Below are 16,406 nucleotides of genomic sequence, written 5' to 3'. Positions count from 1 at the left end.
GAAATGAAAATGAATTTAAAAATCATCTGACATGCCTGCTTTGGTTAATTAAAATCTCAGCAGTAAAGGAAATTGACAAGGAGACAATTTTAGGAACTTTTTTTGCCAGGAGTTTCCTCTGAGAAAGAACTGACGATATTTGTACTTTCACTGTAGTAGAGCTCTAAATAACTATCATCCTCATGTCCAAATGCCTATCTCATCAAGATCCTGTTTCTTGAGTGACTCCCACACAATTCCATAAATCAGAATGCAATGATAGCACCCCAACACCAAAATGAAAAACTTTAATTTCACAAATATATTAAGAGCTTTAGCAATGTCACCAATCTCCCTACTAAAATGCTGTCATAAATAAATATTCTGAAATGCAAAAATACTATACACAGATCCAGTTATAACACTGAGAATAGGAAACAATTCAGTTATCTATAAGAGAATATCGATTTAAAAGTAAGGTAATATTGATATGGAAAATTATTATATAGTAATTAAAGCATTTTTATTAGTTTTTAAAACATGGAAAAATATGCTCTAATTCAAGCAAATCAATTGGGAGGCAAAATTATATACATTTTACTCTCAACTATACTCAGAAAAAAATGTAGTAAAGTAAGAAATATACAGTTTATTCAGCATGTCATGCATAGTTTTATGCCATTTTCTATAAACATACACATAATATGAGTTGACTGTGTAAAATATTTAGGGAGACAGAAATATTTATAAAATATTTTTAGGGGAGCCAGAGCGATGATAGTACAGCAGGTAGGGCATTTGCCTTGTACGTGACTGACCCGAGTTCAATCCCCAGCATCCCATATGGTCCCCCAAGAACCACCAGGAGTAATTCCTGAGTGTAGAGCCAGGAGTGACCCTGAGCATCACTGTGTGTGACTCAAAAGGCAAACAAAAAATTTATTTTTTAGGGGCTGGAGAGATAGTACAATGGGTAAGGCCTTGCACATGGGGGACCCACGTTCAATCCCTTGCAACCAGTATGGTCCCCCAAGCACTGCTAGGAGTATTTCTTAAGTACAGAACCAAGAGTAACTCTTGAGCTTTTCAGGTATGGCCTAAAAACAGCAAAAAGAATTTTGAGCTAATTTTCTATACCTTCCATTGAAATATAAACTAAAATGCATTAAAAGTTTGAGTTTATTTAAGTATAAATTAATTGCGATAGTTACCAGTCTGAAGTTTAGGATTGCTTCTCTGACAATACTGTAGGGTAAAGGCACATAGAGAAAAAGACATTCTCAAGAGAGAAATGACTTGGTTAACTATAGTTTAAAGCCTGCTTGACTGTGACTAGTTTTCCTTTTATTTTGCAACCTTGAGACATTTACAGGCCCAGTTTTGGGTTTCCTTCCTTTAAACTCCCATGGCATTAGAGCCCATGATTATTGCCAAGATAACTATATATGCATACCAGTTGAGCCCTTCCCATGACATTCAGTTATATTTGTGAAACAATTTTTTTTACTGTAAAACTGAAATGATTTTACATGTAAGAATTTGGCGACTTCGCTATTGTAGCCACATGACCTCATATCTCTTCATTCTCAGCAATGGAAAACAAATTATCCAATGCTTCCTTTCCAGCAGGTCTGACTTTGGGGAAGGGGAAACTCCAAATAATAATAGTGAGTTTTTTGTTGAAATATTGAATGTAATCAAAGTAAAGAGAAAGTAAAGTGAAAAGAGCGGGGTCGGGGGCTGGGGAAGTGGGGGGGTGGGAGGGAGTTTTATTGTGGTTCTTGGTGGTGGAATATGTGCACTGGTGAAGGGATGGGAGTTTGAGCATTGTGTAACTGAGATTTAAGCCTGAAAGCTTTGTAACTTTCCACATGGTGATTCAATAAAAAATAAAGAAAATAAAAAGAATTTGGCGACTTGAATGATGAGCCAATAATTAAAACAAGAGTTTTGTTAATTGAAAATTTCTTCTGATTTTATTCCAGTGTTGCTAGAAAATGTTGGAGAAGAACTAGATCCTATATTGGAGCCTCTTCTACTAAAACAGACCTTTAAGCAGGGTGGAAGTACTTGTATCCGACTTGGAGACTCTACCATTGAATATGCACCGGACTTCCGCTTTTATATCACCACCAAGCTGCGAAATCCTCATTATCTGCCTGAAACATCAGTAAAGGCATGTACTAAAATTATTCCTTATCAAATTTTATTTATCTATTTGTTTTTTCAAGGGGGCTTTTTGGGTCATACCTGGCGATGCCCAGGTGTTACTCCTGGCTTTACACTCAAGAATTACTCTTGATGATGCTCGGGGGACAATATGGGATGTGGAGGATCAAACCTGGGTTGGCTGCATGCAAGGCAAATGCCCTAGCCCCTCAAATTTTAAATTGATGACTGTATTTTCCTTCTGAGTCATAGAAAAATGCTTTTTTTCCTTTTCTGGCATTTCTAAAATTGCTATAATTTCCAGATCTTGCTCTTGTGTGTGCAGAAAAGTGATAAAGGAGCCATCAGTATGCAGTGAAAAAAAGACCATGAGCATATATATATTTCCAGTTATATCATTCACAGATTTTCATTGTTAAAAAATAATACTCATATGTATATTCTTTGTAATAAAATGATATGCTAATTATTGGAGTTCAGTAACATAATTCCATTCTTCTTTCTAAGAAAAAGGATGTATTTGAATTTTGTGTAGTTAGTTAAAAGAACTGTTTTTCAGTAATAGTTCTTTAAAGACACTCAACATCCCTTGAATGAATGAAGTTACCTCAAGTTTTAGTAAATGACCAGTATGACTTGAGATCTTCAGCTGCATTCCTGAAACTGATTCCATTTTTATTTCTAGTTCTTAGTCCTGGTGGGCATTCAACAAATGTTTGTAGAATGAGTACGTGAGTAAGGGTAGGAGGAATAAATATTATTTATAGTCCCAAGCAGGAAGAGATGTTAAAAAATACTTGGGTTTGATTTTCCCCTTTGTTGTTGTTTATTATTGGGATGCCTGGGAGACACCCCCACACTTGCCTGTGGTGCTTCTTTGGTTGTAGGACTCACACACCTAGCCCAAGTCTGAGTGGACATGACACACCTTTCATTTATGCTGCTTGCTCACGGACTCACTATGGGACACACACATTAATGGCAATACTCACACGTATGAATGAAGTTACCTCAAGTTTTAGTAAATGACCAGGATGACTTGAGGTCTGCAGTTACGTTCCTGGGAGTGATTCCATTTTTATTTCTAGTTCTTCACCCTGGTGGGCATTCAACAAATGTTTGTAGAATGAGTACATGAATGAGGGCGGGAGGAATAAATATTATTACTGTGAGGTTTTGGAGATCACACACTTTTGTGGCTCGGGTGTTCTGTGACTTAAGGGCCTCCAGCCTGACACATGCTGTCGGCAGCAGGGTCTGGTCTAAGCTCCTTACACTTCAAAGCAGGAGTGTCAGTCACTGAGCCATTTCCTGGACCCTCCTTTACATTTTGGAAACTACATATAGATTTACACAGAGTTCATATTTGGGGAACTAGTTAAATGGGTGTAGGCACTGGTCTGCAGATGGTCAGAGGAAGCACTGAGATGCCATCTTTTATTCCCTCCAAATTAATAAACAAGACTGAAGACATAAGGCTCCAGCTTTCCAGAGGTTAACATTGTCAATTATGTGTGTGAAGTGACAGCATGAGGACTAGGAAGTCTGAGGCACTGTACCCTGGAAGTTCATAATTAAGTTGTACTTTCAGGAATGCCGGAAAGACTAGGTGAAAAGAAGGGTTGATAGTTGAATGAGTTTTTTTTAAATAGTATTAAAGTATGGGATTTATTGTGAAGTTTTTAATTAAAATATTATCCAAGCACCCTCAAATTGTGTATTTTCTGTTTACTTATTAATAGAAACAACATCCTGTCAGTAGATATGTGCATGGATTCTGGAACCTCGGCTCTCTTGGTTCAAATCTCTACTCTATCACCGATGTGATTTTGACAATTGATTAAGCTTCTTTGGCTTAATTCCCTAGATTGTTAAATGGAAATAATAGCAATTTCATGGAGTGATACAAAGACTAAGAAAATGATGTATAATGCTTAGAATAAGTCCCAGAACATAGTGTATGAGTGTTAACTGTTGGCAGTATTCTTCCTTTTTACAAATATAAATGAGATTAAAATAAAACATAAAAATTGATCAATTCTAACCAAATAATCTTTAATATTTTTCTTTTTGTTTCATTTTTATTTGGCTCATGGGGAGGAGGTGCACATCAGCTATGCTCATGCTTACTCTTGACCCTGTGCTCAGGGATTACTCTGGAGGATCCCCGGGAGCCATAAGTGGTGTCAGGGATCAAACCTGAAGCATATGCTGCAAGTCCCTTATCTCTTGTGCTCTCCCTCCAACCCCACAAAATTATTTTTTAAATAAACGACAGGAAGACACTCTTAATTCTCAGAGAAACTATCACACATAGCATGAGAAATTCTTAGTTCACTAATAGCTTGATAGAATAGAAGTCATACAGTAGGGATGAAACTGATTTATGATTCAGTATTAAAATCTTATGATCCCTGGAGTGTCATATTGCTTCATTATTTTTAATTGCCAAGATTGATTAAACAGGGATTAGGAAACAGAATGAGGCAGTTACTTGCTTTCATTTACAAATTAAAATGCATCTTGATCCTATTGTTAGGATTTATATATATATATATGTTTTTCAAAAGCATGCAAAGGACAAAATCATGCTGAATAAATAGCTTTGAGTCTAAAGAAAAGTAAAGTTAGGAAATCATCTTTGTATGAACATAAATATTTATGATTGCATAGCTAGATTCCTAAAATCTTCATCACAGAAAATCCAATATTAATGTATTCTGAGTGAATTCCTCCTTGTTTGAATACAATAGGAAAATATTTTAAAACATGTATTTTACCAAACATCATGACTGTGGATAGGGAAGTAAAGCAACTGTAATTGGTGCAGTTAGTTTCTCACTCTAACCCCAAATCTAACCAAACCTCAATCTAACCAAAAAATCTTACTACAATTTTTTCCCAAATAATTACCAAGGCAGTAGATAATCACATAACATTTATGTTTTCAAATTGCTGGGTTTGAAGAATCTTATTATCTCATCTAAATTTATGATTGTGCCTGTGTAGCCTGTACTGAGAAGCTTCCAAACCCCCTGTGGGGCAGTGAGAGAACCAACGAATGCTTAACCCAGATGACACCACCCCAGAGAAGGTGCCCAGGTCTCAGGGGAGGAAAGAAATGCCTTCCTACAGGTATTGCAGTACCCACCAGCAGGGAATTTTGTTTAAAAAAATTACTCTATTCCTGAAGAAAAATATTGAGTTATGAAGATAAATAGAACAATGCAATTTCTCATACTCAATAGGTAGTATGCCGAATACATGGAGGAATGTAAAGACCCCCCCCAAAAAAAAAAACAGAGTACAGCAGTATTGGTAACAGTGTTACCTATTTTGATTTAAGAAATAACAAAAGACTTAGAGCAATACTGGAGTGGGCAACGGCTTGCCTTACAAGTGGTTGACCCAGGTTCTATCCCCGGCACCACATATCCTATGAAACAGTGACCAAAATACAAAGACAGTCTACAGAATGGGAAAGGATATTCACCCAATACCCATCTGATAAGGGGTTGATAACAAGGATATACAAGGAACTGCTTGAACTCCAGAAGAAGAAAACTCCCAACCCCATCAAAAAATGGGGGATGAAAATGAACAGAAATTTTCTCAAAGAAGAAATCCGAATGGCAAAAAAGACACATGAGAAAATGCTCTACATCACTAATCATCAGGGAGATGCAGATTAAATCACTGAGATATCATTTCACACCACAGAAACTGACCCATATCCAAAAGAACAAATGCAACCGGTGTTGGCGTGGAGAAAGGGATTCTCCTTCACTGCCGGTGGGAATGCCGACTGGTTCAGCCCTTTTGGAAAACAATATGGACGCTTCTCAAAAAATTAGAAATTTAGCTCCCATTTTACCCAGCAATACCACTCCTGGGAAGATATCCTGGAGAGGCAAAAAGGTATAGTAGAAATGACATGCATTTGTATGTTCATTGCAGCACTGTTTACAATAGTTAAAATCTGGAAAAAAAATATAGTGCCCCCCGGGGGCTGGAGCGATAGCACAGTGGGTAGGGCGTTTGCCTTGCACGCGGCCGATCCGAGTTCGAATCCCAGCATCCCATATGGTCCCCTGAGCACCGCCAGGGGTAATTCTTGAGTGCAGAGCCAGGAGTAACCCCTGTGCATCGCCAGGTGTGACCCAAAAAGCAAAAAAAAAAAAAATATAGTGCCCCCAAACAGATGACTGGTTAAAGAAACTTTGGTACATCTACACAATGGAATACTATGCAACTGTTAGAAAAGTTGAAGTCATGAAATTTGCATATAAGAGGATCAACATGCAAAGTATGTTAAGTGAAATGAGTCAGAAAGAGAGAGACAGACATAGAAAGATTGCACTCATCTGTGGAATATAAAATAACAGAGTGGGAGACTAACACCCAAGAGTTGTAGAGATAAGGACCAGGAGGTCTGCCCCACAGCTTGGAAACTGGCCTCACACACTGGGGGAAAAGGTAGCTCAGATAGAGAAGGGAGTACCAAGTAGAGGATGTTGGAAGGACCCATTTGGGTTGGAAGATTCAAACTAAAAGTAGACTATAGACCAAATATGAAGGCCACTCAATACAAACTACAACACCCAAAAGGAGAGAGAACAAAAAAGGGAATGCCCTGCTGCAGAGGCAGGGTGGGGTGGTGGAGGATGAGGTGGGGGTTGTGAGAGGGATACTGGGATCATTGGTGGAGGTGAATGGGCACTGGTGGAGGGATGGGTTGATCAGTGTATGAGTGAAATGCAAACACCAAAGTTCGTAAGTTTATAACTGTACATCACAGTGATTCTCTAATTAAAATTTTAAAAAAGCTTTTTCGGCTGCTGCAGAGCCTGATCCTGGAGGCCAACTGAACTACTTTGGACACTAGCAGCTCACAGAGAGGTCTCTGGACTGTAAACTGAGCCCATGTGACGCCAGCAGGGAAGGGTCTCTCTCTCTCTCCAGGCCTTTCCATCTTATGAGCACAAAAGGAAAGTAAAAGCTTGCAGTGATGCAATTTCTAGCATAATTTTCCCTGGACTCGATACAGAAATCCAAAACCTAATATTTCTTAATTGTCAGCAATGTTAAATGGTTCCTTTTTAGCAGGTCTGGCTTTGTGGGGGGAACTCCAAACAATAACAGTGAGTTTTTTGTTGAAATATTGAAGGTAATCAAAGTAGCAGCCATTTCTCTAGACTGTGAACTAAGCCATAGCCCCACACCAGCTGAGGAGAGGAAATATCTGTCTTTCCCAGTTTTTTCCCATTTTTGGGGAGAAACGCGGCGGGGCGTCCACCATATTATGAGGTCTATTAAGCAGGTACGAACTGGGTGGCGCGGGAAGGAGGAAGAGAAAAAAAAAAGAAAAAGGAGAAAAAAAAAGATTTATGTACTTGGAGCAGTGGGACTTCATATCTCTTCATTCTCAGCAATGGAAAACTAATTATCAAATGTTTCCTTGGTAGTAGGGCTGTCTTTGTTGGGGGAAAGCTCCAACAACAATAGTGAGTTTTGTGTTGAAATATGGAATGTAATCAAGGTAAAGAGAAAATGAAGTGGAATTCATTAGTTACGCAGGTGGGGGATGGAGGGCGGGGTTGGGAGGTATACTGGTGTTTTTGGTGGTGGAATATGGGCACTTGTGAAGGGATGGGTGTTTGAGTGTTGTATAACTGAGACATAAGCCTGAGAACTTTGTAACTTTCCACATGGTGATTCAATAAAATAAAACACACACACAAAAAAAAAAGAAAAAAGAAAACTCCTAAAAAAAAAAAGAGTGGGGGCTGACCCCAGGCATGTACAATTTCTATAGTTACACAGGCATGGGTGCTGGAACCCAGGCCTGTGTGCTGTAATAGGCACTAGTCTGATGTAGAGCTGAATCTGAATATCGGCGTCTAGAGAGCAGTTTGGGCAGAATAAACCTTAGAGACCAGAAAGAGGCTGTGCAATGGCAGTAAGCCTTCCAGTAAGCTGACATTGTTATATTGGGTTCATTTTAACTTGCCTGTAGTTTGCACATTTGAGCTGTTTGTTTTGGTTTTTCTCCACTAATGGTCCCATTTTAAACTTTCTGGGTTTTTTTTTAAGTCTTAGATTTGTGTAATCCCCAAATGACAACTTTTGTTTTTATCACAAAATCATGAAAACCTGTTAATCACTGATTTCTCGAGCGGGCTCAGTAACTTCTCCATTCGTCCTTTCCCTGAGATCTTAGAAGTCTCTCTCGACTCGGCCCTCCAAATGATGTTGCACTGGAGGCTCTTTCAGGGTCAGCGGAATGGGATCCAGTTTGTTACTGGCTTTAGCATATGAATACACCATGGGAAGCTTGCAAGGCTGTCCCATGTGGGCAGGAAACTCTCAGAAGCTTGCCAATTTATCCCAGAGGGAGAAGTAGGCTACAAGATATTCACGGTCGTGCGCTTCTGGGAGCTCATTTTTAAGTCTCTGGATGTTGGCCGTTGATGGGATTATATACACCTGGGTTCCTCTGCTGGTACCTTCATGCGTGAGGCCTGTCCGAATGTGTGGAGAGGGGCCTCGAGCATGGCTGTAGCTAGGTTCTGGTGGTCTTCGGCCGCCGGGTGCTCTGCTCTGGGTGGGGAGGGAAGCTGGAGCCCATCCCCTCCGAGGGGCCCTGGTAAGATAGCCAGGCATGCGGGCCAGAGACTCTCTGCTCCAAACTTTTGTTTTAGCTCCTGAAAATCTACATATTCAGTTACAAAATATATTTACACTTTTAAAAGTGATACTAGGTTTTATATTCCACAGATGAGTGCAATCTTTCTATGTCTGTCTCTCTTTCTGACTCATTTCACTTAGCATACTTTCCATGTTGATCCACTTATATGCTCATGACTGTATGACTTCATCTTTTCTAATGGCTGCATAGTATTCCATTGTGTAGATGTACCAAAGTTTCTTTAACCAGTCATCTGTTCTCGGGCACTTGGATTTTTTTTCCAGATTCTGGCTATTGTAAACAGTGCTGCAATTAATATGCAAGTGCAGATGTCATTTAACTATACTTTTTTGCCTCTTCGGGATATATAACCAGAAGTGGTATTGCTGGGTCAAATGGGACTAACACCCAAGAATAGTAGAAATAAGTACTACAAGATTTGCTCCATGGCTTGGAAGCTGGCTTCACATGCTGGGGGAAAAGACAGCTCATATAGAGAAGGGAACACCAAGTAATGTGTGGTTGGAGGCCCTCTCGAAATGGGAGATGCGTGCTGAAAGTAGATTATAGATTGGACATGATGGCCACTCAATACCTCTATTACAAACCACAACACCCAAAAGGAGAGAGAGAACAAAAGGGAATGCCCTGCCACAAAGGCAGGGTGGGATGGGGGGGCTAGAGTAGGGGAGTGGGAGGGATACTGGGATCATCAGTGGTGGAGAATGGGCACTGGTGGTGGGATGGGTACTCGAGCATTGTATGACTGAAACACAAGCTCAAAAATATGTAAATTGTAACTGTACCCTCACGGTGATTCACTAATAAATTTTTTTAAATGATGCTAGAGTATTTCAGTGGTGTAAACTGGGTCTAGAAGAATAATTCCTATTATGAAATCTCCTTTCATTAGGAAAATAATGAAAATGGGAGTAATATTATTGAGTTACCTGTTATGTTCTATGGAAGTTGCTAAAATATTTTAAAGATGGTAGCAATAGTGATTATTGTAACCATTGAAATGTGTTTATCTGAGAAGAAACAAGGAATAAAAAAGATATCCTCAATTGTCCATAGTCTGTGAAGAATATTTCACAAGTTTTTCCTTTATTCTCTCCAATGATGGAATAGTGAATTTTCCCATTCTGTTGTATGTGATTTCCTGTTCTCTGCTTCTTTGCCTTTATTTACACTGTTTTCTTTACCTAGAGGAATCATTCTTAACACAAGTTGAGCATTAAAGTAATCTGGGGAGTTTATAAACTTTCAGTACCCATACTGTACTCCAGAACAAACCAAGCTCTCTGAAGATGAAACTCAGAGACCAATCATTTTTAAACTTCAAAGAAAATACTAATTGCTGAAATAGTAGTTAAGACTGAAATCATAGCCAAGGTTGAAAGCTTGGTCTATAAAGTTGTTTTCTTTATATTTAACTAATTTAATCATCTGGTAAATTTCAAATCTGCTTCCTCTGCACTCCGGGAGCATCACATACTTACCATTTCAGAGTTCTTATTTTACAAGATGCCATTTGTATGGCTGTTTCCCTGATTAGACTAAAATTCCTTAAAGGCAGGGACCCATGTCCTCCTGTTCTGTGATTTAGGCTCTGTGCCTGATTTACAGCAGCTATTACATATTTTTTTCTTTTTTGTGTTTGACCACACCTAGTTGTGCTCAGGGCTTACTCCTAGCTCTGCACTCAGAAATCACTCCTGATGGTGCTCAAGACATGATATGGGATGCTAGGGGTCAAACATAGATTGACATGTACAAGGCAAGCACCCCACCCACTGTATTATTTCTTCAGCCTGATGCTATTCTTTTATATGAAGATCCTTGAAGGAATAATCAGAAAATGCCTAAAGTTATAGGCATAGGAATAAAAGAAATCTTTCCTTCTATGAAGAGGGACTATTGACATTGTAATCTTTAATGTTTGTAGAGATTATCTACTTTGTGTCACTCATCAGAGTCAATAAATCAAAGAATTCAGGTAGCTTTGCTCAAATTATTTTGCTGTAGTCTTGGAGACATTTGAGTGAACCCAGAAATTCAAACACTGTCATGTGTGCTTTGAGGAATAAGAATCCCAAGAAGGAAATATAGTAAATATCCTATGGAGGTAGGAAAGGTAGAACCATTTCTGGGAAAGTGTCCAAGAAGAGGTAAGAGGTAAAACTTGATCCTCACATGGGCAGATAAGTTAGCAGTTGAATTGGTAGTTTACAAGGGAAAAATCATCCCAAGCAAAGCAAATATCTGAAGCACATAGTAGATTATAGAGGTTCTGTATGGGATTGATTCCACAATTAGTTCAAAGAAACTTAAAGAATCATGAAAGGGAGGAGTGGGATGTCTTGTTCAACAAATAAATAAAAACCTTAACTCAGGGAATGTGTGATGGAACAGGTGGACTGCAAAGTAAATGTTTAAAAAAAAGGGGGAGGGTTTCAAATTAAGCTAGGTGAAATAATTGATGAATTTATGACTTCATTGGTGATCAAAGCAGTTTTCAAGGTTTATTGCTGTGTGCATTAATGGGTGTAAAGAAGCAGGGATGGAAGCAGATTGCAGAGAGCTGAAAACTTAAACGAGGTGAGTCAGAAAGGTTATGTAATTGTCAGTAATGACATTGTCAGTGAGTCTAGTTTTAAAGACACAAAGATTTTTATGTAGATGGAAGGGACTGCCTGAAAAAAACAATGAAGCTCCTATCAGTTTGGGGACTAGAGCTGTCATAAATTTAACAGATTTGAAATGAGAACAAAGTGATCACTAAGTAAGAAACCTTTGAAGTATTATTACATTTAAGACAGAATTAGTTTTAACCCATTAATTAAATTTCTGTGTCTGTAATCATAGTCTCTCAGATTCCACACTTGAGCCTTTTCTCCCTTCCCCTTTTCTGTGATACTGTCATGATGGAGGGTTGCGATCCACACTAGGGGGTGTGTGCTCCTTCACACTCAGTTGTGGTGCAGCAGAGCTTACACACATTGTTGGGACACCAGGGATCCCCAACAGAGTGCTGCGGGGGTGTTGTACTCAGCACTTGAGGACAGTGCTGGGTTGAATTCAGGACAGATGCGCAATCCCCCAGCCTTAGGACTCTATCTTAAGGTTAATGCCTGAAGCAGACATGCAGAGACTTTCCCAATAGAAATGACGTGATTTGTGGATTCTTTCTCGTACAGGTAACCTTACTAAACTTCATGATAACTTCTGAAGGAATGCAGGACCAGCTTTTGGGAATCGTGGTGGCTCGCGAAAGACCAGACCTGGAGGAAGAAAAGCAAGCCTTGATCTTGCAAGGAGCTGAAAATAAAAGGTTTTAAGCATTATAAAATATAGGATTGTTTTTAATTATTTTCAAGACCAACCTAGAATGAAATCAAGTACATTTCAAAGGTCTATTTCCTTAGATTTAAGAAGCCCACTAAATCGTAAACTTTAGGAGGAAATGGTAAGGCATTATGGTGACTATAAGAATTTTTAAAAAGCTGCATTCCAGGGTATAAGATTTTTTCACGTGTAGTTTTTTAGGTGTTGCAAGAACTAGATGTTGCCGCAGGTGATAGTAATCATCTTTGACATGCTCAACAAAGATTCACCGTTCATTATGTAACGGAAATGACCTGTTCATTGGGGCACTGTATGAATGGATAGTTTCCATCCCAATTTCCGTTCATAATATTTGTATCATAGCTAGAAATGGAAAAGCTCTGTAAGTTCATGAAATTTTTCAGAATGTAAATGCTGTGATAACTTTCTGTTGACTCCAGGCTGAGATACTTAATGGCAGAATAGATTGGCTTACCATCTCCCTTCCCCTAGTTACCACATAAATGATCATTAGAAGGAAAAGTAGAGCAGAAAGCCCTGTCTTTTGACATTTTTCAATAAGAAATTAATTACATAACATTATGCTGATGACTATTTGTCACAAAGTAATGCAATTCTTTAAGTTACAAGCACTTTGTTTCTTATGAGAGAATGTATATGTGAAGTGATTTTAAATGATTCCTCTTCTAAGAAAATTATGTTTTATTTCAGGCAGTTAAAAGAAATAGAAGACAAGATTTTAGAAGTTCTTTCATCTTCTGAAGGCAATATATTAGAAGATGAAACAGCTATTAAGATATTATCTTCCTCCAAGGCTTTAGCTAATGAGATTTCTCAAAAACAGGAAGTAGCTGAAGAGACAGAGAGAAAGATTGATAATGCCCGCATGGGCTATCGTCCGATTGCAGTCCATTCCACCATCCTATTTTTCTCTATTGCTGATTTAGCTAACATCGAACCCATGTACCAATATTCATTAACCTGGTTTATTAACCTTTTCATCCTGTCTATAGAAAATTCAGAGAAATCTGAAATCTTATCAGATAGGTACGTAAAAGCAATACTAATTAATACTGACATTAACTAATTAGTGCATTAAATCCAATAATAATAATTGATGGCTTTTGTTGATTCAAAATGGTGTGAATAGTACAACCTCATAGCTAAATGTGCTCAGTTATTCATTGTACTAGAAATAATTTTGCTATGAAATTGAGCATACATGACCAAATTTAGTCTGACAAAGTTGTTTATTAAGATAGAATTGTATATATCTTAATATAATTTCTTAATATAATATCTTAATATAATTATATCTGAATGTAAATGAAGAAAATTTTCTTTTACATATAACAAAAATTATTCTTCTGTAGATATATAAAAGTAGTATTTTTTAAATGTATTATTCTTACTCTGTAAGCTTGCCATCCAGAAGTTACAAATTCATATTTTAATATAAGTTTCATGAAGTAAGAAAATTAAAAAAAAAAACTTTGGGGCTGGAGTGATAGCACAGCGGGTAGGGCATTTGCCTTGCATGTGGCCAATTTGGGTTTGATTCCCAGCATCCCATATGGTCCCGGGAGCAACACCAAGAGTAATTCCTGAGTGCAGAGTGAGGAGTAACCCCTGAGCATTGCCGGGTGTGACCCAAAATGAAAAAAAAACCTTCCTGTGATTGTCTGTTTTTCATATCTATATGCTAAAAAAGCCTTACTCTTGTATGTTACGATCAATAGAATTAAATGAAAATAAAATTTCTGGTTTTATTATCAGTAAGATAGTTTTTAGTTTCATACAAAGATATTTATAAGTAGTATATAACATGAAATTACTTCTTAAACAAAGAAAATAATTAATTGTGTTCTTTGTCCTTTATAATTTTATTGATCACTATTAAGTTACATGCTTCAGTTTCTTGGTTGTTCAGAAATATGAAGGGGACTCAGTTTATTACTTTAATAATCTCACAGTCAAGTACTATATTTCAGAAGTCCAAAATAATGTTAATCTTCTGAAACCCAAATTGAAATCCTTGGTGGAGTTCTGCTGAATTTTTCATATTGTTAGGAAAAATATATTTTTGCCAGGATCATTATTTTATGAGCTTGAACTTGTAATAAGATGAAAGACTGGCATTTGATTTACCAAGCAATGTTTTCAGATACCAGCCCATGAAAAAAGAGACAGCAGGTGAAAGAATATATGTCAAGTTTAATACTTATTTTTATATATTATTAGGTCTAAAAATAGATTATTTCTTAAAATTTTGGTTTTGGGTCACACAAAGATGCTCAGCGGACTTATACCATGTGGGTTCTGGGGATCAAATAACAGAAAAAAATTTTGTTTTTTGCTGAAAAAAGCATCAAACCAGGATTTAGTGCACATTACAGGCATTCCATTAGGAGACTGTGAAAATAGAAATATCACTCAAACTTTGATTGGTAATTGAAGTTACCTTTTGTATTAGCAAATTGACTTTATCCAGAAGAAAAGCAAATTTATTATTTATGACTGAAAGTTGTTTTAAAACCAGGAACCCACCAAATTTATTTCATAACCCATATAAACTGGGAGATAGAAAACTGTCTCCCCTGTTATTTACATTACAGAGAAATAACTCTCAGGTCTTCGAAAAATACATTCATGGCTCACAGCACTGATATTAAAAACACCTATCTACATGTTGAAGAATTTATATTCCCTTCTATATAGAGTTGAGAGTATTTGTAATTTTAAGTTTTCTTTTAAAGTAATTGCTCTAAGAAAAAAGGATGGAAGGATCTTTTATCTTATTCACAACAGGAAGAATACAGCCTCTTCACATTTTTAATTGTGCTTATATTAAATCACAACTTATTTATGAGTACCGTTGTTTGAGGACATTTGGGTAGTGTCCAATTTGGAGTTATTGTTAATGTTTGTTACCTAGAATATGTTTGTACCTTGATTTTTCTGAAGATGCTTAAACCCTTCTGTTATGTATAATCCAGGTATAAAAATCCAATATCCAAATACATTTCATTTCATTATAATGATGCTAATAGAATTCCAATATACTACTACACCAAGAAAAAATTTTGTTGTTGTAGTAGTTGAGGTCACATTGCTACAGTAGTTTCAACTAATGTTTATGTTTTTGGTGTACAAAGTTAATGCTTCTCATCATCAAGGGACCAAAGATGCTCCACTACTGTCCCTAAGTCACTTTTTGGCTACCTTTTCCTTCCCTTTCCTTGGGTCATCTTGGTTCTATCTGTATTTGCCGTTCTCTCTCACACTTCACTTAATGTGATGCTCACTCAAGAGAATCTTTAAGACACTCATATAATCTTGTAAAAAGTCTTACTTTTTCAGTAAAATCAAAGGTAAGAGTTAGCCCCATTCAGAAACTAAAGATAGAATGGTTTTTCCTATCATCTGTTTATCTGACAATGATAGATCAATATTACCTTGAATAGTGGGGTCTAATTATTTCATAGGTAAAAAACATGTGATTGCAATATGAAATTAACAATTTTTTAGAATCTTAACATTGGTCTAAATTTATTTCATTTATATTTACTCAAAGATAAAAATGCATTTTGTTTTTAGACAGTTATTCAGTTTAATTGTTTAACTAATGTTTTTATTAAAATGGGATGCACTATCAAATAACCACAAAGTTTTAAATCATTAATTTATAAAATTTTAAATGCATTTGGATTTATTATAAAAATAGTTATCACATGTATAATATGTAAAGAAACAAAAATTGAACTAAGAGATATTTTTCTGTATCAGAACTAAACTGAACTCTTTCTTTGTATATGTAGTTTTTCATATCTGTAGTATATGAAGTACATTTTAGATACACATTTCTATCAATATAACTTTCTACATGTTAAATATTCTTTGAAAACATAATTTATGGAGGCTACACAATTTGTGATTTATGAAATACTATACTTTTTATGTTAAGACTTGTAAGTGGTTTATAAATAATATGCTAATGAATGTAGCTATACACATGGTTAATTTTTACCTTGTGCTAGAATCCCAAAATTAGGACAAAGGTGTTTTCTTCTTTTACATGTGTGATATCAATTCCTTTCCTGGAATATTTTACAAATGTGTTATCCATTAGAGGCTTTATCTTATACCATTCTATTAAGTATTGACATTGAAAATGATCACTTTTATTCTCTAGTATAACAGATTATTAAACTATATTTTAATC

At 36.7% G+C, this 16,406-nt stretch overlaps 1 protein-coding gene across 1 annotated transcript in view; it reads left to right on the top strand.

Moving 5' to 3' along the window:
• The window catches only part of DNAH7 (dynein axonemal heavy chain 7), a 270,230-nt gene that overhangs the window by 200,544 nt on the left and 53,280 nt on the right, over positions 1-16,406 (top strand). The window contains exons 48-50 of the mRNA XM_055123217.1: positions 1,965-2,155; positions 12,037-12,170; positions 12,896-13,231. Of these exons, the coding sequence (XP_054979192.1) occupies positions 1,965-2,155; positions 12,037-12,170; positions 12,896-13,231 (661 nt within the window). The remainder of the gene's footprint in view (positions 1-1,964; positions 2,156-12,036; positions 12,171-12,895; positions 13,232-16,406) is intronic.

The sequence above is a fragment of the Sorex araneus genome, chromosome X (assembly GCF_027595985.1).
Source record: "Sorex araneus isolate mSorAra2 chromosome X, mSorAra2.pri, whole genome shotgun sequence".
Taxonomy (NCBI): Eukaryota; Metazoa; Chordata; class Mammalia; order Eulipotyphla; family Soricidae; genus Sorex; species Sorex araneus.
This window is presented reverse-complemented; position numbering and strand designations above follow the sequence as displayed.